The sequence below is a fragment of the Mesoplodon mirus genome, assembly GCF_964341445.2.
Source record: "Mesoplodon mirus genome assembly, chromosome: 8".
In the NCBI taxonomy this organism is placed as follows: domain Eukaryota; kingdom Metazoa; phylum Chordata; class Mammalia; order Artiodactyla; family Ziphiidae; genus Mesoplodon; species Mesoplodon mirus.
In genome coordinates this window covers 84403559-84427191 of record NC_138984.1, presented here as the reverse complement: position 1 = coordinate 84427191, position 23633 = coordinate 84403559, and the positions used below count along the sequence as shown (strand labels likewise).

At 36.1% G+C, this 23633-nt stretch overlaps 1 protein-coding gene across 3 annotated transcripts in view; it reads left to right on the top strand.

Moving 5' to 3' along the window:
- The window catches only part of FASTKD1 (FAST kinase domains 1), a 34289-nt gene that overhangs the window by 6260 nt on the left and 4396 nt on the right, over positions 1-23633 (top strand). Inside the window, exons 4-11 of one of the 3 annotated variants that reach the window (XM_082630148.1) lie at positions 3497-3622; positions 5815-6213; positions 8255-8365; positions 9104-9235; positions 14019-14505; positions 15705-15819; positions 21443-21571; positions 23236-23367. In XM_082630148.1, the coding sequence (XP_082486274.1) occupies positions 3497-3622; positions 5815-6213; positions 8255-8365; positions 9104-9235; positions 14019-14505; positions 15705-15819; positions 21443-21571; positions 23236-23367 (1631 nt within the window). The remainder of the gene's footprint in view (positions 1-3496; positions 3623-5814; positions 6214-8254; positions 8366-9103; positions 9236-14018; positions 14506-15704; positions 15820-21442; positions 21572-23235; positions 23368-23633) is intronic. The other 2 variants (XM_082630150.1, XM_082630149.1) reach the window with 2 other exon arrangements.

The window sequence follows — 23633 nt, the reverse complement described above, 5'->3', positions numbered from 1 at the left end:
TTATGAGTACAGAGAAGCCTATGGTATCCTATACTATTTATGTTTTATAAGAATATATGAGAAGCTCTCCATTTATAAAACAGCTGAGATAGTAGCAGAGCTCATTTTGGCTATTTATGAAAACTTTGAATTTTTAAACCTAGGGGTTCTGGATAGCCAAGGTCCATTATTAGTAGAATAAAGCAAATGTTAGTGAGGAAAGGGAAAATCAAGGTGAGAAAGAGACAGGAGGAAAACCACAGAACAGTGCTCCCTCTAAACCAAATAGTAACCTAGGGCAGAAGAGAAAGGATTGACTAAGATAAGAAACAATAGCTGTTTATTTGTATTTAGATGAGAGGAGCAGCATAAACTTTACAGCTCCTCCTTTGTAGCAGCATATGTTTAAAGCATAAACAATGGTAAATTCTTATAATTGTCATATAAAGCACTGTAGGCCTTTGTTGTGTGAGCTGGATTAAATTAAACAAGGTACCCACCAGACCTCTGGGCTTAGAAATTCCACATTCATTTACTGAATGGCGGTTTTAGTTAATATTATCTAAACCTGTCTGTTTTCTCTCTCCATTTTTGCATTCTCTCTACCTGTAACTATCTTTTTGTTGAGGGTAGGGAGAATAATCTTAGTCCTTTCATGAGCAATTCAAACTACAGTCCTCCTGCAGTATCCAAGGACAGTTGGTTCTAGCATCCCCTCAGACACTAAAATCCATTGATGCTCAAGTCCTTTATATAAAATGATGTAGTATTGGCATAAAACCTACAGACATCCTCCCATCTACTTTAAATCATCTCTTGATTAATTATAATACCTCGTACAATGGAAATGCTATGTAAATAGTTGCTCAGCATGCGGCACATTCAAGTTGTGCTCTTTGGAGCTTTCTGGAATGTTTTTTAACTGAATATTTTCGATTCACTGTTGCTTGAATCCGTGGATTTGGAACCCTTGGATACGTGGATACGGAGGACCGACTCTATTGGGTCTTTGGGTTAAATTTGGTCATTGTTGATAATAGCTCAAAACTTTTTTCTTCAAAGCAGCATTAAATGGTATGTGTATTACGCATCTTGAACAAATCAGTTGTAGAATAGGTGCTTTTTTCTTTTTGGTTTTACTATCTACTACTTAAACAATTAAATTACAAATATACAATTATACTTCCCAGTGAATCAGACATTTCTTTTTAATTTTTCTTAATTTCACAATAGCTCAGGTGGTAATGACTCTGTTCTATATGGTGTTTTTTTAATTTGTAGCAATACTTTTATTTTTTTATAATACTAAGTAATAAAAATTTTTTAAACCCTTATTTGTAGTCCATGTGTAGAATTTCTAATAGAATCATAGAATAAGTGTTAATTTCTGATTTTTTTATAATCATGGTGGCCTATGATGTTAAATTTTTGTTACTGTGGTAAGTTAATTAAATGATTTTGCTATATCTATGAACTTGTTACATAAATATAATTTGTAATGATTCAAATAGGATAGATTATTATGAATTAACACTATATGGTGTCATAGCAAGAATAATTAGCATACATTTGAAATTCAGATTAAAAACCCTCTTTATTATGGAAGATTTTAAACATCTACTAAAGTAGAGAAATTAGTATAATGAACTCCTTTGTACGCATCATCCAGTGTCAACGATTACCAACATATAGCAGTCTTGTTTTGTCTAGATCACCTCCAGTTCCCTCCCTACCCTTCAGTATAGTTTAAATTGTGGTATCATTTCATCAGTATTTACCTTAGTATATATTTCTGATAGACAAAAAGCACTCTTTAAAAAAATATATAATCACCATGCCATTTTTATACCTACGAAAATGAATAATTATTCCTTAAATTCTCTAATAACTGAGTTCAAATTTCCTTGATTGGTCTATAAAGGTCTTTTTATAAGGCAGTTTGTTTAAATAAGTATCCAAACAAGGTTTACTGATTACATTTAGTCAAGTTTTTCTCTGCCTTTTTTTTTTTTTTTTTTTTGCTGTATGCGGGCCTCTCACTGCTGTGGCCTCCCGCTGTGGAGCACAGGCTCCGGACGCGGAGGCTCAGCGGCCATGGCTCACGGACCCAGCCGCTCCGCGGCATGTGGGGTCTTCCCGGACCGGGGCACGAACCCGTGTCCCCTGCATCGGCAGGTGGACTCTCAACCACTGCGCCACCAGGGAAGCCCTCTGCCTTTTTTTGTAAGTACTCATTTTATTAAAGGATATCATTTAAAATTACACCAATCATAAGTATACATCTTGATGAATTTTCACATACTGAAAATATACTTATACTTCTGTGTAATAGCACCAAGATCAAGACGGAGAATATCACTAGTTTCCCAGAAGTTTCTTTCATGCTCTCTTCCAATCACTCCCTACCTTCCCGCCCTAAGAGTGACCACTCTCTTGGGTTGTACTACCATAAATTAGTTTTGCTTTTATAAAAATGAAATCCTGGGAATTCCCTGGTGGTCCAATGGTTAGGACTCGGCACTCTCTCAACTGCCGTGGCCTGGGTTCAATCCCTGGTTGGGGAACTAAGATCCTACAAGCCGTGCAGCGTGGCCAAAAAAAAAAAAAAGAAAGAAAAAAAAGAGTGAGAAATCATATAGTAAGAACTCATACCTAGTTTATTTCACTCAATATATTTTAAAGATTCTTCCATGATATTGCACTATTTGTTCTTTTTTTATTGCTGTATAGTATTCTAGGAATATGTGCAATTTATTCACTGTACTCTTTTTTTTTTTTTTTTTTTTGCTGTACGCGGGCCTCTCACTGCTGTGGCCTCTCCCGTTGCGGAGCACAGGCTCCGGACACACAGGCTCCGCGGCCATGGCTCGCGGGCCCAGCCGCTCCGCGGCATGTGGGATCTTCCGGGATCGGGGCACGAACCCGTGTCCCCTGCATCGGCAGGCGGACTCTCAACCACTGCGCCACCAGGGAAGCCCTATTCACTGTACTCTTGATGGGCGTTGAGATTGTTGCTATTTAGCATTTAGTTTTTTGCTGTTACATATTGTGCTGCTGTGCAATTCCTTATGCTTGTCTTTTAGTGAATTCAAAGTCTTTAAAAATCTGTAACAGTTCTCCTTCCTGCTCTTTTGTCTTGCCATTTACTTGTTGAAGAAATCGGGTCGTTTTTCCTATAGGAAAATTCTGAAGTTTTTCAAGCATGATTGTAGTAGAGGTTGTTTTATTTGTTAATATACAACCTTGAGTTGAAATTGTTCTGTCCTCAAAAAATTAATAAGTAAATGATTCAAACAATTTAAAGTGTTTTTTTTCCCTTTTTAAAATCTTCAAATAGAATTTGGCTTTTTAACTCTTAGCCTGGGTTACTTTTATAATAATAAATAATCAACATTTTAGAAAAATTCATTTTATAGTAGTAATATATTAGTATTTTTTATTGCTTTTTATTTTATAACTATTATGTTTTAAGTGAAAATAAATAGTAATGATCCCCTTTGTATATTTACTTTAATAGGTTTGATATTAATGTGCTGTCAAAATTTTCCTCTTGCCTGGCAGATCAACATTTATGTTTTAGTCCATTAATGGGAAAAATAGCTGATATTGTAAATAGGAACTTGGAAACGATACAGGACTTAAGGTAAATCTATTTAGGGGCTTTGTGTCATGGTGGAAAGATTCTGGGCTTTGAATGCACACACACTTAGACTTGCTAGTTCCTAACTATGTGACTTTATAATCTCTTGGAAGTTCACTGTCCTCATCTATACAACAGGTATAGTAGTATCTACTGTGCAATGTTGCTGTGGGAATTAGAGATGAAATATGTAAAGTATAACACAATGTTGTCGAGATTTGTGATTTTTCCTTACTTGCAAGCTAACATGTTTGCCTGCCATCCTTACGACCTCATTTAACCTTAATTACCTCCTGGAAGTCCCTACCTCTAAGTATAGTCATATTGCCAGCTAGGGCTTTAACATATAAATTTGGAGTTGGGGGGAACCATAGTTCAGTCTATAGCATACACCAGTGTTCATAGCAGCATTAGTCATAATAGCCAAAGGGTTGAAACAACCTTAATGTCCATCAACAAATGATTGGCAATCAAAATTTGGTATATACCCACAATGGAATATCATTCAGCCTTAAAAAGGAGGGAAATTCTGATATATGTTACAACATGGATGAACCCTGAAGACATTATGCTAAGTGAAATAAGCTATACACAAAAGTACAAGTATTGTATGATTTCACTTTATATGAGGTACCTAAAGTAGTCAAATTCATAGGAACAAAGTAGAATGGTTGTTGCCAGGGGTTGGGGGAGGGGAGAATGGGGAATTACTGTTTAATCGGTAAGGAGTTTTAGTTTGAGAAGATGAAAAAGTCCTGCAGACGGATGGTGGTGTTGGTTGTACAACAGTGTGAATGTACTTAATACAACTGAACTGTACACTTAGAAATGTTTAAAATGGTAAATTTTACGTTATATATATTTTCACACATACATGAAAGTAGCTTATAAAAGCAGAGACAATAAAAATCACTGTAAAGTAAATTTTTTTAACTTTAAAAAATTACTATAGACCCATTTGAGAACCTAATGAAATCTTTGGACATTTCCCCACTCCAAACTGCAGTTACAAATATATATACAATTAAAAAAAATCGTATTCAAAGGGTTCATGATTAAACTAAATAGTAGTGCTAGTTTACTAATTAATGTTAATTGGTACTAACATTAAACATTCTGATTAGAGAAGCCAAAGTATTGTACAACTGGGTTTTTAAAACATAATTTGTTTTATTGAAAAGATTGAAGAAATTTTGGAAGAAAAAAATGCAAACAGGCCCCCTATCCTAATGGTTGAGATATTCATGTCTTTTTTGTATATTGTTTTATAATTATTATCCCCACGTGTTTGTTATATATCTTACATTTTGCATTCTTTATTTATTATTAGGTATATTCTTATATTTAGAGTTCTTTGATTATTATTATTATTATTTTTTTTGGCGGTACGCGGGCCTCTCACCCCTGTGGCCTCTCCTGTTGCGGAGCAAGGGCTCCGGACGCGCAGGCCCAGCGGCCATGGCTCACGGGCCCAGCCGCTCCGTGGCATGTGGGATCTTCCCGGACCGGGGCACGAACCCGTGTCCCCTGCATCAGCAGGCGGACTCTCAACCACTGCGCCACCAGGGAAGCCCACATTTTTTGATTTTTGTATCATGTAAGAACTGTCTTTTGAAAGCAGAGACCTCACCTTTGTAATTTTGGTGTCTTCCACAGTGCCTAGAAGATTGATTTATGTTTCTTAAGAGTGTTCATTGAGTGAAGAAATATTCACATTCAATATTGTCCTGCTGTTATATATTAATATTAATGTAGCCTGAAACATTAAAAAATATGAAATCATTAGTGAGAAATACTTTGCCAAGATTTTTACTGGTAAATTACAGATACACAGAGAAAGTGAAGTCTACTTCCAAAAATATAGAATGAGACTTTCTATGTTGCACTCAATGGGCTGTTGGCCCAGAGTGATTTCTGAGTAAATTTCACTAACATATTTTCCTTCAAAGCATTTATCTATAGAACGAGATATTATACACACTAAAAAAAAAAAATACTTCAATTCTTTTTTGTCTAAAGGGGTTTGATTACTGGGAGATCAGAGTTCAAGTCCCATTAGTATTTAAAAGAAAAATTTTGTTGTATAAAACCTATAGTATTTTTATCAGTTCCTTTCCGTTTCTAAGCATTTAGTCTTAGAATTGCTCATTTTTCTTAGATAATGTAAAAATCTTTGCATCTTCTTCCTTTTTCAGGTGCTTGTCTGTTTTAATGGTCAGCATATCTTCTTTAATATCACAGCGTTTTCAAGAGCAATTAGTGAACAAAACAGAGCAACTTTTTGACACCATAGATTCTTCCCAGGTCAACATTGCAAGAAGAATAGTACAGTTTCTTCGAAATATTAAATATAGTTATTACCCACTATTGGAAAGGTGCAATAAAGTGTTTTTGAGCAATGTGAACCACCTTGATTTGGACTCCATCAGTAAAATACTTAGTCTATACCACTCTCTACAGTTTCATAGTTTTGAATTTATTTTAATGACTAAGAAGAGGCTAACAGAAATGATTCCTCGGTTTGACCACCCAGCTAGCTTTGTAAAATTGTTTGTAACATTGGGACCTGTGGCAGGACCTGAAGAAGAGAAACAGTAAGTTCAGCTAAAAATACTTTACTTTTCTTGTTGAGAATATATAGAGCCTTCAGGCTTCGATCTTGCAGTTCTGGAAGTCAGGAAAGTCACTCCACTCAACTGTAGAAGGGAGAATTATCTCTTGTGTTCTGCTCCTTGATTCTTCCTCTGATTATTCTAACTTACATCTCAAACTCTTAGTCTCCTACCGCTTTGAATGGGGGCCAGTAATCCCCTGGTGGCCAACACAGCAGTGGATGTGGGAGAACATCATTTAAGTGCTATTATTCTTCCTTCTTAAGCCAGGTGACTGGCTTTACACAGAGAGATAAGACTCCCCCACCCCCAATACAGAGTGTGGAATATTCAGAATTATAGTAGTCCTAACAATGGACCATTTTATGCTTTGGTGTCTTCAAATTCATCATCAAAAGCATTTATTATGCACATTGGTATATGTTCCCAGTGTCAGGTTTTAGTGATTTTGGTCTGATTCCTATCTTTTAAGAATTTCCAGTTTTGCCAGATTTTTTTTTTTAACATCTTTATTGGAGTATAATTGCTTTACAATGGTGTGTTAGTTTCTGCTGTATAACAAAGTGAATCAGCTATGCATATACATATATCCCCATATCTCCTCCCTCTTGCATCGCCCTCCCACCCTCCATATCCCACTCCTCTAGGTGGACACAAAGCACCGAGCTGATCTCCCTGTGCTGTGCAGCTGCTTCCCACTAGCTATCTATTTTACGTTTGGTAGTGTATATATGTCCATGCCACTCTCTCACTTCGTCCCAGCTTACCCTTCCCCCTCCCCGTGTCCTCAGGTCCATTCTCTATGTCTGTTTTGCCAGATTTGATGTAGATAGAAATATTTGGGCTATAAAGATGAGCAAATATTAAATTAATACATGATTACTAGATATGAGCAAACAAGTAAGTGTGATTCATAGATTCAGTTAAGCAGGGGTTCCAGGAGTTACATAATAGAAGTATCTGCCTCATTTCTGTTGGCAAAGACTTCATGGAGAGTTTTATTTTTAAGAATCCTTTGAATTATATGAAGAAATTTAAGGGTACATTTTAAGAGACTGTATCAACATGGAAACAAGATGATTATTAAAAAAATTTTATTGGAATCTTTCTCTTTTTTTGTCACCATGTACTGTTAAAATCTTTTATGCCAAGGCAGTACAAAAGTTGAATTTAATTGAGTCCCTGCCTTCAAGGAATTTTTATTCCACCTGAGAGTACAGAAATACATAATTGAAATATGTAAATAGCATGACACTTCAACATAGTTTATGAGTAACTACTAAAATTAGTGATATAGATAGTAACTGCTGTGGGCAGACAGAAAAGTGAGAAAAACGTGGACTAAAATGGTTGGGAAAAGCTATGGGGAGAAGCTGGGTTTGAAATGTTTGATAAGGTTGGTGAAAAGGATTGTGTGGAACTATGTAGGATGAATAGAAAATTAGTTTATCTTGCTTTCTTTAGATTTCATTTTTAGTCTTCTAAATTATTCTAAAAGACACACTTATATACTTTTATTACTGGATTACTTTGGATGGTTTCAAAATGGACCATCTTTGTAAATTTTCAGTTTATAATGTTACAGTAAGTAGTATATAGGATTTCTGTTAATATGCAGGTATATTGACTTCCTGGTCAGATCTTACTCAGTTTTAAAAAATTGGGGTAGAGTTGGAATATCAATTGTTAGTTCCTTAGCTCTCTAGCTAAGGGTTACAAGGTTTACAATGTTAGAATTATTAATTAACCAATTAATTTAAAAACATTTTATCTATATTTTTAAAGAGATAGTTTAGGATTATATTGAGGCCTTAATTACTTTGAAGAAAACAATGTATTTTTCTTTATTTAATAGTATTTTGTATTATCCCCAGTTATGTGGGGAGAAAATTAGAATTATATATTGAATTCGGTTTTTGTTTCTATTATGTCTTTTCTATTTCTTACCTAAGAACTTATTTAAAAAAAATTTATAAGCTAATCATCAGTTTTTCAACATAAAAATATTTTTCTTTGCTTCTAGACTTAAATCAACTATATTATTGATGTCAGAGGAGTTGACTAGCCAGCAAGCCCTGGCAGTGATGGGAGCAATGGAAGAGATGGAAAGCAGAAATTCACGTCTGATTAAAAAGTAATCTTTTCTGAAATTCATGGTGTTAAGTTTAGTTGACATTCATAAGTTGCTTTTTTTTTTGAGAAAAAAACATGTTTTTTTCCTGTAATCTTGGTTTTGAAGAAATAAGGAATTAACATTTAAGTCATTGTTTATTTTCTAAATAATTTATTTTTCAAAATAGAGATTTTTAAATAGTTTACAGCATATTTCATTTCATTTGCTGCTGTTGTTATTCTCAAGCAGAGGATATAATCTAGGAAAGTGGAGAGCATAGAGCAGAACTGACTTTAAAAGGACAGTTTTTGCAGAACAGTTAACATCTATATGAACTTGAATTGTTTCACACCACAGTTGTTACCTTGAAATCATACTGCCATATATTGCCTTTTTTGTTAACTTGAGATTTAAGAAGAGACAAAAATACATGGTTCAGATTGTGTGTATTTATCTTTTCATTATCATAATATTATATATTCCTTTAAAAGATATTCCTTCTGCCCTAATTCTTCCAACTTATTGTCTCTTCGCATTTCCCATTGCTTTTAAGCATCTCCATTAGAGGACCAGAGGATTTAAGGAAGAAAATTAAATCAGTTTTACATTTCTATCATCATCTTGAACAGAAAACCTTGTGTCATTCATTGCTGTTTCTCCAGCACAGAGCATGTCTGGCATGAAACAGCTCCTCAGTAAAAGTTTAATAAAAGTACATGAATGAACTGGTTATAATACATGTTATATCATTCTTTTTAGAATTGCTTCAATTCTGCATAAACATTTGGATAACTATAAACCAGTAGAGTTATTGAGGATAACTCAAGCATTGATTTTTCTACATTTTCAAAGTAAAGAGCTTTTTGTGAAACTCAGAGAATTGCTGCTTAGGTAAGATTAGAGTAGATGTGTTTAAGTCTTTCACTATTGTTTTTTTAATTTCTTTATTTCACTGTTTGTTTTCTTTAATTATGTATAGAGTTGTTGTAAGTTTTGAAAGCAGAAATGGGTAGGTTATTAAAAATGTTAAAGACACTCGTCTCCCTGCCATGCCCATTTTGCCAGTGCTTGTGCTTGATATATTTTGAAATGGAAAGGAGGTCAGTAGGGTGATGAGTTCCCTAGGACCTGAATACACAAAGCCAAGCCATTCTCCTTTCCTGCTGGGCTGGAATAACCATGAAAAGATTGGAGCTGCTGAAGAAGGCAAAACTCCATTTGGGAGTGCTCACATTTGGGGGCGTTTAGTCTGCTTAGTTGCCTGTTTTAAGGCATATTAAGTTTTTAAATTCGAAATTTTAAGAATAAATATGTGGGGGTAATGTTAGTGAAAAAGTGTTTTCATACAGATTTTCCCTTTATAATTTTAAAATTTCTGCATTCCTATGGATACAGCATTCATATTTCAACTAAGTTATTTAGTTTTCCATTTACTTTTCATTATGCTAAAATGGAGTTTTCCATTAAAAATTTTTATTTTAAGGATCAGAATAATGAATGAAATTAAAAGCAGATTAACCTTTTTCCCCTCCATTTTTCCATACTAGTTTGATTTCTCACTGTGATTTTTTTTTTTTTTTTTTTTTTTGCGGTACGCGGGCCTCTCACTGTTGTGGCCTCTCCCGTTGCGGAGCACAGGCTCCGGACGCGCAGGCTCAGTGGCCATGGCTCACGGGCCCAGCCGCTCCGCGGCATGCGGGATCCTCCCAGACCGGGGCACGAACCCGTATCCCCTGCATCGGCAGGCGGACTCTCAACCACTGTGCCTCCAGGGAAGCCCCTTACTGTGATTTTTGAAAGACCAGGCATGGGACTCTATGCTGTAATCAAAAGAGTGACATATAATTGAAAATGATTTTTACTATAATAAGGTGATATCCATTATGGTTAAGATTTGTGGGTTTTTTTTTTTTTTTTTTTTTTTTTTTTTTTTTGCGGTACGCGGGCCTCTCACTGTTGTGGCCTCTCCCATTGCGGAGCACAGGCTCTGGATGCGCAGGCTCAGCGGCCATGGCTCACGAGCCCAGCCGCTCCTCGGCATGTGGGATCTTCCCGGACCGGGGCACGAATCCGTGTCCCCTGCATCGGCAGGCGGACTCTCAACCACTGTGCCACCAGGGAAGCCGTATGGTTAAGATTTGAACTGAAGAATAAGAGGTAGCACTTTATCAGATGAGAATTTTGCATGTTAGGTATGTTATAAGAAGATTCACTGTTTTCTTAAATAACTTTCTTCTTATCAAGGTGATTAAGTACAGGATTATTGTGTCTTCATCCTTTCCATATTTAACATCAACTTTCACAAAGCCTCTATTAAGAATTTTATGTTCTATGGGCTTCCCTGGTGGCGCAGTGGTTGGGAGTCTGCCTGCCGATGCAAGGGTCGCGGGATCGTGTCCCGGTCCGGGAAGATCCCACATGCCACGGAGCGGCTGGGCCCGTGGGCCATGGCCGCTGGGCCTGTGCGTCCGGAGCCTGTGCTCTGCGATGGGAGAGGCCACAGCGGTGGGGGGCCCGCGTACCGCAAAAAAAAAAAAAAAGAATTTTATGTTCTAAATTAGATATCATAAACTGGCCCAGCAACATTATTTATTTGGTCAGCATGATCTTTTTTGAAAGATTAAATTACACAATACTGTTTGCCTACAGGTATGCTTACATAAAAATAAGATAGGAGTGGGAGCATCACAGGTAATTTCATTTTACCTGTAATGTTTTTATCTACTTTATTAAAAAAACTTGAAGCAAATATGACAGTGTTGAAGTTTAGTAATTCTTTTTTTTTTTTAAAGCAGAAGTTTAAAAAAAAATATATATATATATTTATTTATTTTTGACTGTGTTGGAACTTTGTTGATGCGCGCAGGCTTTCTCTGGTTGCAGTGAGTGGGGGCTTCTCATTGCGGTGGCTTCTTTTGTTGCAGAGCACAGGCTCTGGGTGCGCGGGCTTCAGTAGTTGTGGCACGCGGCCTCAGTAGTTGTGGCTCACGGGCTCTAGAGCGCAGGCTCAGTAGTTGTGGTGCACGGGCTTAGTTGCTCTGTGGCATGTGGGATCTTCCTGGACCAGGAATTGAACCCGTGTCCCCTGCATTGGCAGGCGGATTCTTAACCACTGCACCACCAGGGAAGTCCAAGTTTAGTAATTCTGAGTAGCGAGAGCCCTTACATATCTCTGTAATTTAAAATTTTAACCCTTCCCCCTCTTCAGTGTAGATTGTGTGAAAGAACACAATCTGATTAAAATAGTTCACATAAGTGTTTGTATAAATAGCTCCTGAAACCATTTGGGGAACCCAGGAAGTTCATGTGCTGGAATAATATGTTCTTTTTTAAAAAATATATTGAAATATAATCTACATAAAATATACATATCCCCTCCACATTACTACTCCCTCCTCCTTCCCCCCCCCTTCCCCAGGTTAGCTACTATCCCTGCTTCTACTGCAGAGATTAGTTTTGCCTGTTCAGTGCCTGGCTTCTTTTGTTTAATATTTTATTTATGAGGTTTACCCATGTTTTTGCTGTATACTCTAGTAAGAATGTAACAATTTTTTTTTTAGTCTGTTCTAGTGTTGACAGATATTTATTTCCACTTTTCTGGCTATTATAAATATTCCTGTTATGATACGTATCCTCACATGTATCTTTTAGTGAACATATGTGTGCATTTCTGTGGATATTTACCAAGGACTATGATTGTTGGTTTGTAGGTTATACATATGTTCATCTTCAGTAGATCCTGCTAAACAGTTTTCTATTTTTTTTTTCTTTTCTTTTTTTAACAGTTCTCCAACTAGGGGTTGAACCCGGGCCATGGTATTGAAAGCCCGGAATCCTAACCACTAGTCCACCAGGGAACGCTAAATAGTTTTCTAAAGTGACTGTGCCAGTTTATATTACCACTAGCAAAATGTGAGCATTCCTGTTACTCCATATCCTCACTAATACTTGGTATTTTTTTATTTTCTAATTTTAGCCATGGTGGTGGATTTGTGGTAGTATTGTAAACACGATTGCATATGTAAGTTTTGGAATTTGAGAAACCACCATAAGGAAAAACATGAATGGAGGTTGGCAGGTTTGTGTCTGTTGGGGGTTTATTTTCAGACAAGTATCACAAGATTGGCAAATACTGAGAGTTCCTATCCCTTGGGTCAATTCTGCAAACACATATAGGTCTTGGGGACTTTCTTTTCTTAATATAAAATAGTATATTATTTTTTTGTGGTTATAAGAATAAAATAGTCATTTACTACTTATTGAGTACCTACTTTGTGTCAGGCAATGGACCAAATATTATATGAAAATCATTTTGAGATCCTTTTGTACTTCATAAGCATGATGATTGGGTGTTCACACTATTGCGTGAGATGTGCCTCCCTCAAACCTGTTATGATGTCAACATGTGACCCATCTGATGTGAAAAAAAAATCATTTTGAAAACAGAGAAAAGTATAAAGAAGAAAATAAAAATCATTTTTAAGCCCTTTCATCTCCGGTCAACAGTTTGGTTTATTTCCTTGTGGTATATACTTACATTTTATATCTGTATCTATATCTATATGCTTTCTTTTTCCATAGTTAAGAGTCATGAACGTGCAGCTTTGTATTTTTCCTTCTCCAACCCCTGCACTTAACCTTAACAGCATTTTCCTACATCATTTAAAACTATTTGTAAATGTTTTTAGTGATTGGATATTAACCATCATATGATTGTACCATAATTCTCTTAACTATTCCCCATCATTGGGTATGTAGACTGTTTTCAAATTTTAGCCACATAAAAAATATGATGAATAACATAACATAAATCTTTGCGTGCATTTTAGATTATTTTCTTAGGCTAGTTTACTAGACAGAGATTGATCATGTCAAATGATATAATTACTTTTAAAGTTCTTAAGCTACTACTAAATTACTTTCCAGAAAGTTTGCACCAACTTTTTAAGTTTACTGTTAGTGAATGAGAAAGCCTGTATCAGTGTACCCCTGCTAGCATTGAACATTATCATTATTTTAATATGCTAACTTAATATTTTTAAAAGTGACTCAATTTTGTTTTAATTTATATTTGATTATCTCTTCCAACACTTCTAACCCTAAAGGTTCTTTAAAAGCTCCCAGTTTTTAATTTGTATTTTAACAACTGCTGTCCTGGTGGTAGGGTTTTTACCATAGGGGTTTGGGAAAGGAGGAGTGGAGAATGGGGTCAATTTATGCGCTGTTATCCTGTTTTTGTTTTTTGAAAGTTGGGCTTCTCATGTAGCAGAAGAAAGAAGGGAATCACTATTACTGAGTGGTCACTCTTTGCCTGTTCTAGGTCATACCAGCTCCTGACAGGTCACATCAGAACTTCAGTCCAAGTTCCATCTCCAGCTGCAGTACTGCAGACATTGTTCTGACACTGACGTTTTGTTTGTCAGGGACTACGGTTTTATTTTTGCATAAAAAATAGGGGCAGTGCTTTAGAACATCTTAAGGCTTCCCTTAGTAATCCTTTAAGAAGCTGTCATCTTTGAATTTATCCAACCCTTCTTAAATTAACTTATATTTTAAGCCTATCACACCTATTAATTGTAATAATAATTATTCATATTTTAATACTTATATGTGTATTGGTTTTTTTGCTGATGTATTAATTTTGTTCTTTTCATTTTTCCCTCTTTCTTTATAGTTATTTGAAAGTCAGTGTCATACCTAGTGAGATTTCCCTCCTGGTTTGTGCCCTTTCGATGCTTCCTTCTCCTCACTTAGACGAAGCAAGGATATCTCAAATTGAAGCAGTTTTACCACAGTGTGACCTAAATGACCTGAATAGTTTTGCCACATCTGTTTTAAGATGTATTCAGTATGATCCCATGTATCGGAATAATATTCCTGGGAAACAGTTGAAACTACTTCAAAGATTAGATCACTACGGTCGTCAGAGACTACAAAAATGCAGCAGTTTGAATCTGTTATGGGAAGAAGTTAAATCTTTAAAAGGAGACTGGTTTGCTGATTCACTTCTTGAAGAAACTGTTGTTACCTTACAGCGTTTGATGGATGAAATTAATTACATAAATGTTGCAGGGATTGCATCTTTTATTTCTAGAACTAACTACCTCAGTACTTCGCTACTTGATAGGATAGCCTCAGTGGTCCTTCAGCAGAATGAAAAGGTGAAATTGAAATGTTTGTTACACATTAGTTTTATATAGTTGTCAACTTCTAGAAGCATAAATGTTTATCATAAGTACTTTGAGAACTTGATTGGAATTTGAAGTTTAAAAATTAAGCTCTAGTGGGAATTCCCTGGTGGTCCAGTGGTTAGGGCTCTGCACTTTCACTGCTGAGGGCCTGGGTTCAATCCCTGGTCAGGGAACTAAGATCCCATAAGCTGCGGGGCATGGCCAAAAAAAAAAAATTATACTCTAGTTTCTGGTTCAGCAGTTTGTCGTTCCTCCCTTTAAAACCCCTTCCTCCAGCAGTGCAGATTTGGGGAGATAAGTTGTCATCTTTTGGTTTATTACAAATATTGTTAAGATCAGCAGTGAAAATTCATTGACTAGAAGGAAATTCTTAAAATGATAGTTGTATAAGGATAAAGAAGATGAATGATTTTTGTTTTCTTTTTCTTGTTTTCTATAATCCTGTGATAGTTACTTTTACTATTTAAAAACTATTCAAAAGAGTGAGATAAGTGTGAAAACTGAGAAAATTATAAGATCTCCACTGACTTCAGTATTCTTGAATTGTCAGTGTGTCTTACACATTTATTTCTGGAACTCGTAAAATGCTGCTTTTTGGATTATGTGAGAAGACAGTCACTTACAAAATCTATTATATAGATCAGGATATGGCTTTTACTTAGAAGACATTATTTCTAATAACTGAAAATAAAAGTCTATAGTGCCTGCCAGTTATTAAGTATTGGATGAATGAATAAAAAAGAAAAAAGGAAAGAAAAATGAATTATGATTATTATTATAAACTAAGAAACTTCCTTAATTACATTATATTATGAGTCTATAAAATGTGCTGATATCATGGAAATTGTGACACTATTTTCTCACCATTTTAATGACTAAGGAATTCTGGAACAGGATTTTACACCAAACAAAATCAATCTGTATCTTATCTGATTTATTTTTCCTGCATTAATATTTAGAGTTACTAGAAATTAGTGGTGGAATTAAATAAATTATAGCAAGGTAGAAGACTTAATAAACAGAATGATACATGTGCCATTTAACTGTGGGCATGTTCATTTAACTATAGGCATGTTAGATAAAGACTTCTGCTTAAGATAATAATTAGGCTAAATTTTGTTTTGTTTTGCTGAAGTTGAAGCAATAACTTTTTTGTTCTATTTTTACAGATTCATCCTTTTGCAATCCTTGCTATTATTCTTCCGTTCAGCGCCCTGAACTATGATCCACCTCAAAGGGATGAATTTTTTGGAACTTGCCTTCAACACCTTAATTCTTACTTAAGTAGGTATATTGTTTGGTAATACATTGATGAGGAGGTTGGAGGATACTGTTGCTGCTACTCTAAGACATATTCCTTTTTTAAAGGATAGTGATAATAGCCATGAGTTTTATACCTTCAAAAAGTATTTTGGATCCATTTTTTAAACTTTTTTATTATGAAAAATGTCAAACTTACATTAAAAAGTGAAAGAATTGAACAAGTAGAACCTATAAACTCACTGGTTAGATTCAGTGGTTCACATTTTATCATATTTGCTTTACTGTTCGTTTCTCTTGCTCTCTTGTTTTTTTCTAAGCCATTTCAAAGTAAGTTGTAGGCACTGTGACTCTTTACCCCTAATTGCTTAGGTATACACCTCCTAAGAATAATGATCTCCTAAATCACCACAATACTCTTATCACACCTAAGAATATTAATAGTCCCCTAATACCTAATACACAATCCATTTTTAAATCTCTCTCATTCTCAAAGTACCTTATTTAGAGTGGTTATTTTGGACCCAGGATTCAATCAAGGTTCACTCATTCCGTTAAGTTATCTCTTTGGTATCTTATGGTCTAGAATATTCTCTGGTTTTTGTTTTTTGTTGTTTGTTTTTTGCTCTGCATTGACTTAAGAGAAAGATTTTTTGTTATCTAAGTTTTCTTTTTTTTAAAATAAATTTATTTATTTTTTATTTATTTTTGGCTGTGTTGGGTCCTTGTTGCTGCATGTGGGCTTTCTCTAGTTGTGGCAAGCAGGAGCTACTCTTAGTTGTGGTGCACGGGCTTCTCACTGCGGTGGCTTCTCTTGTTGTGGAGCACGGGCTCTAGGCGTGGGGGCTTTATTAGTTGCAGCATGTGGGCTCAGTAGGTGTGGCTCGTGGGCTTCAGTAGTTGTGGCATGTGGGCTCAGTAGTTGTGGCTCACGGGCTGTAAAGTGCAGGCTCAGTAGTTGTGGTGCACGGGCTTAGTTGCTCCGCAGCATGTGGGATCTTCCCGGACCAGGGCTTGAACTTGTGTCCCCTGGACTGTCAGGCGGATTCTTAACCACTGCTCCACCAGGGATGTCCCTAAGTTTTCAAATACACAGTAAAATTGAAAGAACAATGTAACAAACATCTGTATACTGTATACCCACAATGTAGCTTTTGAATAATCATTAACATTTTGCCACATTACCTCTGTGTGTGTGTGTGTGTGTGTGTGTGTGTATGCGTGCGCGTATGATGAACCACTTGAAGTGTCAGCCCTAAATACTTCAGGTTATAAGGACATTCTTCTATGTAAGCACAATACCAGTGTCACACTTAAGAAAGTGAACAAGTACCACCTTCTACCTGCTCAGTCCATAATAAAAATTTCCCAATTGTCACCAAATTTTAGTTGATAAATTTTTTAAAGAAACCAACATTGAGTTGTTATGTCACTTTCTCCTAATCTTTTTTTTTTCTTGATGTTTATTTTTTGCAATAGAGATTGGCCATTTATTGTGGGTTGTGCCACATTCTGCATTTGTCTGAGTGCTTGCTTTTAACTTGCTCCTCCATCTCCTGTGCTCCTAGTAAACTGGAAGTTAGTTATAGATGCTTGATTAGATTCAGATTAAACATTTTCAGCAAAAAATGCCTTTATGTGGTGCTGTATACCTGATATTTGTATCATTTCTGGGGACATATCACATTTGATTGTTTTCAATTTTAAAAGTTTGTTCATTTTTTAAATAGAAAATAAATATTTCTTAAGGTCCTATGTAGATGTTTATTAATTGTCAGAAAAGTTGCTGCTCTGGTGCTGATTATTATGTGTCTCTTTAAAAAGTCTAAATAGTGTTTCAGTACCAGAAAAAAGTGGAGTAGAAATATTCCTTCCTACTGTTGGCCTTAGCAGAAGCAGTACGTGAGGGTAGCGGAGGCAGGAAATTATTTTTTTCTTTTCATTCTTTATTTTGGTCCTGAATTGTATTTCTTTCTGTTTGGCCTTAAAGAAAAAGGTTTTAATGGTGCTTCTCTTCTCAGACCCACATGTCTTACTTGTCAGTATAGTGTGTTTTAGAAGTGAAATGTCTGGCTCAGTAGTTACTGCTTTTTCAGTCAACATTCACCAAGTACTTATTGTCAGGCAGTCTTTAGTCACTGGGGAGATATAGGAGAGAATAACAACAGGTAGACTCTACCATCGTTGATTTTACTTTCTGATGGGGTGAAACTGGCATAGACAATAAACAAATACATAAGGTGAAATGGTGATAAGTATTTAAGACCACTAGAGCAGGGTAGGTGTGTAGGATGGAGGATAGTGAGGTGGGCTGGATGGAGCGAGGAGGTATCATTGACCATGGATTGAATGAAGTGAGACACCGGTCAGGATGATGTCTCAAAAAATCTAAACAGGGCTTCCCTGGTGGCGCAGTGGTTGAGAGTCCGCCTGCCAATGCAGGGGACATGGGTTCATGCCCTGGTCCGGGAAGATCCCACATGCCGCGGAGCGGCTGGGCCCGTGAGCCATGGCCGCTGAACCTGCACGTCTGGAACCTGTGCTCCGCAACGGGAGAGGCCACAACAGTGAGAGGCCCGCATACTGCAAAAAAAAAATCTAAACAATCATCATCAAAAAATCTAGAAACAATAAATGCCAGAGAGGGTGTGGAGAAAAGGGAACCCTCCTGCACTATTGGTGGGAGTGTAAATTGATATAGCCACTATGGAGAACACTATGGATGTTCCTTGAAAAACTAAACATAGAACTACCATATGACCCAGCAATCCCACTACTGGGCATATAGCCTGAGAAAACCATAATTCAAAAAGAGTCATGTACCACGATGTTCATTGCAGCTCTGTTTACAATAGCCAGGACATGGAAGCAACCTAAGTGTCCATCAACAGATGAGTGGATAAAGAAGATGTGGCCCATATATACAATGGAGTATTACTCAGCCATAAAAAGGAACGAAATTGAGTTATCTGTAGTGAAGTGGATGGACCTAGAGTCTGTCATACAGAGTGAAGTAAGTCAGAAAGAGAAAAACAAATACTGTACGCTAATGCATATATATGGAATTTTAAAAAGCGGTACTGATGAACTTAGTGGCAGGGCAGGAATAAAGGCGCAGATGCAGAGAATGGACTTGAGGGCACGGGGGTTTAGGGGAGGCTAGGACATAGTGAGAGAGCAGCATTGACATATATACACTACCAAATGTAAAATAGATAGCTAGTGGGAAGCTGCTGCATCATGCAGGGCAATCAGCTTGGTGCTTTGTGATGACCTAGAGGGGTGGGATAGGGAGGATGGGAGGGAAGCTTAAGAGGGAGGGCATATGGGGATATATGTATACATATGGTTGATTCACTTTGTTGTACAGCAGAAACTAACGCAACATTGTAAAGCAATTATACTCCGGTAAAGATGTGGAAAAAAAAAAAGAGAGGGTGACTCATGTCCATAGGTGGGGAAGAGAATCCCAGGGTAAAGAAAAGCAAGTGCAAAAGGCCCTGAGGTGAGAATATGCTTGGTTTCTTTCGGGAACAGCAGATTCAGTGTGGCAGGAGTGGAATGCGGGAGACTGAGTTAGTAGGAGAAGAGGTTGGGGAGACAGCCAGAGACCAGCTTCCGCAGAGCTTTTTGCTGTGCCTGGAGAGTAAGAAATTCCCATTCCGTCATCCAAGCAACAAATACTTAACTGGGAGCTTCCACGACCAGCATAAGGTGTTAGGCTCTATAATAGGGCAGGAATTATGTTTCTCTAGGCTTGTAGACCTCTAGTTAGGCTGTGTGAGACCAGTATAAATATATTAATTATGTCAGTATGATGCTCATTGACTTTGCTACATTTTTGTGGGGTCTATATGCTAGATAGTGTCTAACCATGTCTATTTTTGTGTGTCTCTAATAGACAAAATGGGACTGATATGTATGTGTTTATTCATGTATGGGTGTATACATGTGTGGCATTCATATATACCTCCTTTTAGTAATACAATTATATATAGAAAGATGAGACTTGAAACTGAAAGATGAGACTTTGAATGTGCTCTCCTGGTTGTTCAGTTGTGTGTCAACAATCAGAAGGAAATGAAAATACATTCTTTTTTTTTTTTCTTCAAATAAAAGATATAAGAGATGAGAGTTTGAGAAGTACAGCTTTGATTTTTTTTTTTAAGACTTACTGGGAAAATGTTTGGAAAATTCTTGGAGACCTGTATAAGCAAAATTCTAATGGAATAATACTTTTCTTTATTTTGAATAAACATTAGTTTTGACAGATCAGTTTTGCTGGTGGAGATCATCGCTATTAACCTTGTTTGTGACTTGATCTTGCTTTACTAAATAAACTCAGCGAAACATTGAAAAGATTTAACATCTTTTTTTGTCCTTTGTAAGAACATTGCTGCTAATGGCACATTTTAGAGGACCCCTTCCCTCTCATCAGAAATGTCTCTTGGGAGAGAAAGACAAATACCATATGATATCACTTATATGTGGAATCTAAAATATGATACAAATGAACTTATTGACAAAATGGAAACACTCACGACATAGAATACAAACTTATGGTTACCAAAGGGGAAAGGGGGTGGGGGAGGGATAAATTAGGAGTTTAGGATTAGCAGATACAAACAATTGATACTATATATAAAGTAGATAAACAAGTTCCTACTGTATATCAGAGGGAACTATATTCAGTGTCCTGTAATAAACCATAATGGAAAGGAGTATGAAAAAGAGAATATGTATATGTATAACTGAATCACTTTGCTGTATACGAGAAACTAACAACATTGTAAATCAACTATACTTCAATAAAAATTTAAAAAAATAAATAAATAAATATCTCTTGGATGAAGCAAATCCAGTAAATAACCTCAAGCCTTATCTCTGAGACACGTACCGTGTTGCTGGCTGACAGGTAAGGGAGGAGGTACTGAGTGAAACCTGAGCTTCATATATGTCTGTACCCAGCCTGGGGATCTGAGAGCCCTAGAGAGCAGCACAGGACCGTGGTGTGGACTCTGGAGCTGGACTCTCCAAGTTAAATCTCACCCTCCACTTGCTAACCATGTGACTTGGGGCAAATCATTAAACTTCTCTGTGCTTCAGTACACTGAGTTTATAAAACGGAGATAATAATCATTCCTACTTTACACTGAAATGAGGTTTAAATGAGTTAATATTTGTAAAGTGCTTAGAAAGATTCTGCACACATTCTGAGCAATATTATCAGTATATAGAGACTGGGATCACTTATCTTTACATACTCTACTGACCCTTTATTTTCAATCTTTCTCTTTTCAAGGCAATTTTAAAGACTTAATGGAAGTATAATAACACAGAAATGTGTACATATCCTTAGTATATATATAGTATGTGAATTTATACAAATTGAATCAGCCAAGGAATCAGTACCCAGATCAAGAAATAGCATATTAGCATAGTACCCTTCTCCCCGGCCCTCATTCCCATTCTTCACCCACCCAAAGGTAACCACTTTGCCACTATCTGGACTTGTGACAGTATAGATTAATTTTGTCAAGGTTGTGTTTGTATTATTTTTTTAAAACCTGGTTTTACCTGAATATATATTACGTATATGTGAAGCAGCTGTAGATTTTAATTTTTTTTAATCTTAATTTTGTTCTAGGTATATTGGATCCTCTCATGTTAGTGTTTCTTGGTTACTCTTTGGCCACACGTGAATATTTTTCAGAAGATCTACTGAAGGCAATTTTTAACATCAGATTCTTAGCCAAATTAGATTCTCAACTTGAACGTATGTATATATATATATATTTTTTTTTTATTGTTTAGGAGTATTTTATTCGCGTGGGTTATAAATATATGATTTTTCTTTATAATTATGTGTTAAACTATACATATACATTTTATGAATTTTTTTTCTGTATGTAAATTTCATAAGCGAAAAAAGTTAAAAATGTGATAAGATACATAAAAACACTTTCAAAGAAAAACTACTATATACTTGTTAAACATTATTATTAAAAAACAATAAACTTTTTGCTTTACAACAAGCAAGCATAATATATTTTTTAATTTAGGGCTTCCCTGGTGGCGCAGTGGTTGAGAGTCTGCCTGCCGATGCAGGGGACATGGGTTCGTGCCCTGGTCCGGGAAGATCCCACATGCCGCGGAGCGGCTGAGCCCGTGAGTCATGGCCACTGAGCCTGCGCGTCAGGAGCCTGTGCTTCGCAATGGGAGAGGCCACAACAGTGAGAGGCCCGCATACCACAAAAACAAAAAACAAAAAATATATATTTTTTAGTTTAATAAATTGTCACTTGTATTTTGTATCCAAGTTTCAGCTCTACCTACATACTAAGGCATTTAAATGTTAATACTGGGGTTTTTTTTCTGTTTATAAAAGTATTTCCTGATTATTGTAGAAAATTTAGAATATAGAACAGTATAAAATAGAAAATAAAAGATTATTCATAATCTTACCACCAAGTGAAACTACAACTTTTAATGTTTTGGAGTATTTCTTTTCTGTCTCCTGCCCTTATATGTATGTTTATATACCTATATATATTTTAAAACAAAATTTGAATTATACATATGTTCACTTTTGTCTGTTGCTTTTGTCATTGCACTATATTTTGAACAATTTTCCATGCCATTAAATATTTTTTGATGTCATGATTTTTTAGTCTATAGAATCTGCCATTATAAGGAAGTAATAAAATTTGTTAGCATGTAGGTTGTTTCCAATTCATTACTATAAATAATGATTATTATACATGAGTCATTGCCCTCATCTTTATTTCCTTAGGATAGATTGCTAAATGTGGAATATTAGGTCAATGAATATTCTTTAGTAGTATTTTTTTTAATGTAGGTTTTTTTGTTTTTATTTAATTTATTTATTTTTGGCTGCTTTGGTTCTTCGTTGCTGTGCACGGTTTTCTCTAGTTGCCATGAGCAGGGCTACTGTTTGTTGCGGTGTGCGGGCTTCTCATTGCAGTGGTTTCTCTTGTTGCGGAGCACGGGCTCTAGGCACGTGGGCTTCAGTAGTTGTGGCACTGGGCTCAGTAGTTGTGGTTTGCGGGCTCTAGAGTGCAGGCTCAGTTGTTGTGGCGCATGGATTTAGTTGCTCTGCAGCATGTGGGATCTTCCCGGACCAGGGCTCGAACCCATGTCCCCTTCATTGGCAGGTGGATTCTTAACCACTGTGCCACCAGAGGAGCCCCTAAAATGTAGTTTTAATATTCATAATTAGTGAGAAACATAGGTGTTGGTCCTAATCATCCCACTGAATGTAATAATTTAAAAATATAAAGCATGTGTATGCAAATGAAATGATTTTGTAATATGAGAATAAAAGTTACAACCATTATGGGGATAAATGAATGTGAAAACTGAATCGTCTTTGCTAAGTTCAAGCTATCAAAGTCTATTAATGTATTTTTTAAATTTCAGTTTTATGTTCATCTCTAAATATGAAGGTCCAATTTCGCCTTATGGAATTAAATAGAGCAGTCTGCTTGGAATGTCCTGAATATCAGATTCCATGGTTTCATGACCGCTTCTGTCAACAGCAGTATAAAAAAGGTTTGAGTTTTGTTTGGGTCAGAAAGTAAAGCTTAATTCTAAAGTACATTATTAGGTAGTGTACTGTTTTTATTGTTAAACCTAACCATGACACCAGAGTTCCCAAGAGTGCCATAACTTGTTTAATGGAACCATTTTGTAGAGAAATTTGTGTTGTAAGAATTTCTTAATATTTAGAACACTAAACCTCTTTTGGTAGAGAGCCAAAGAACTTGTGCTGAATTTAGTGTTATTGCAGGTGGTATATTACAATACATGGAAGCTCT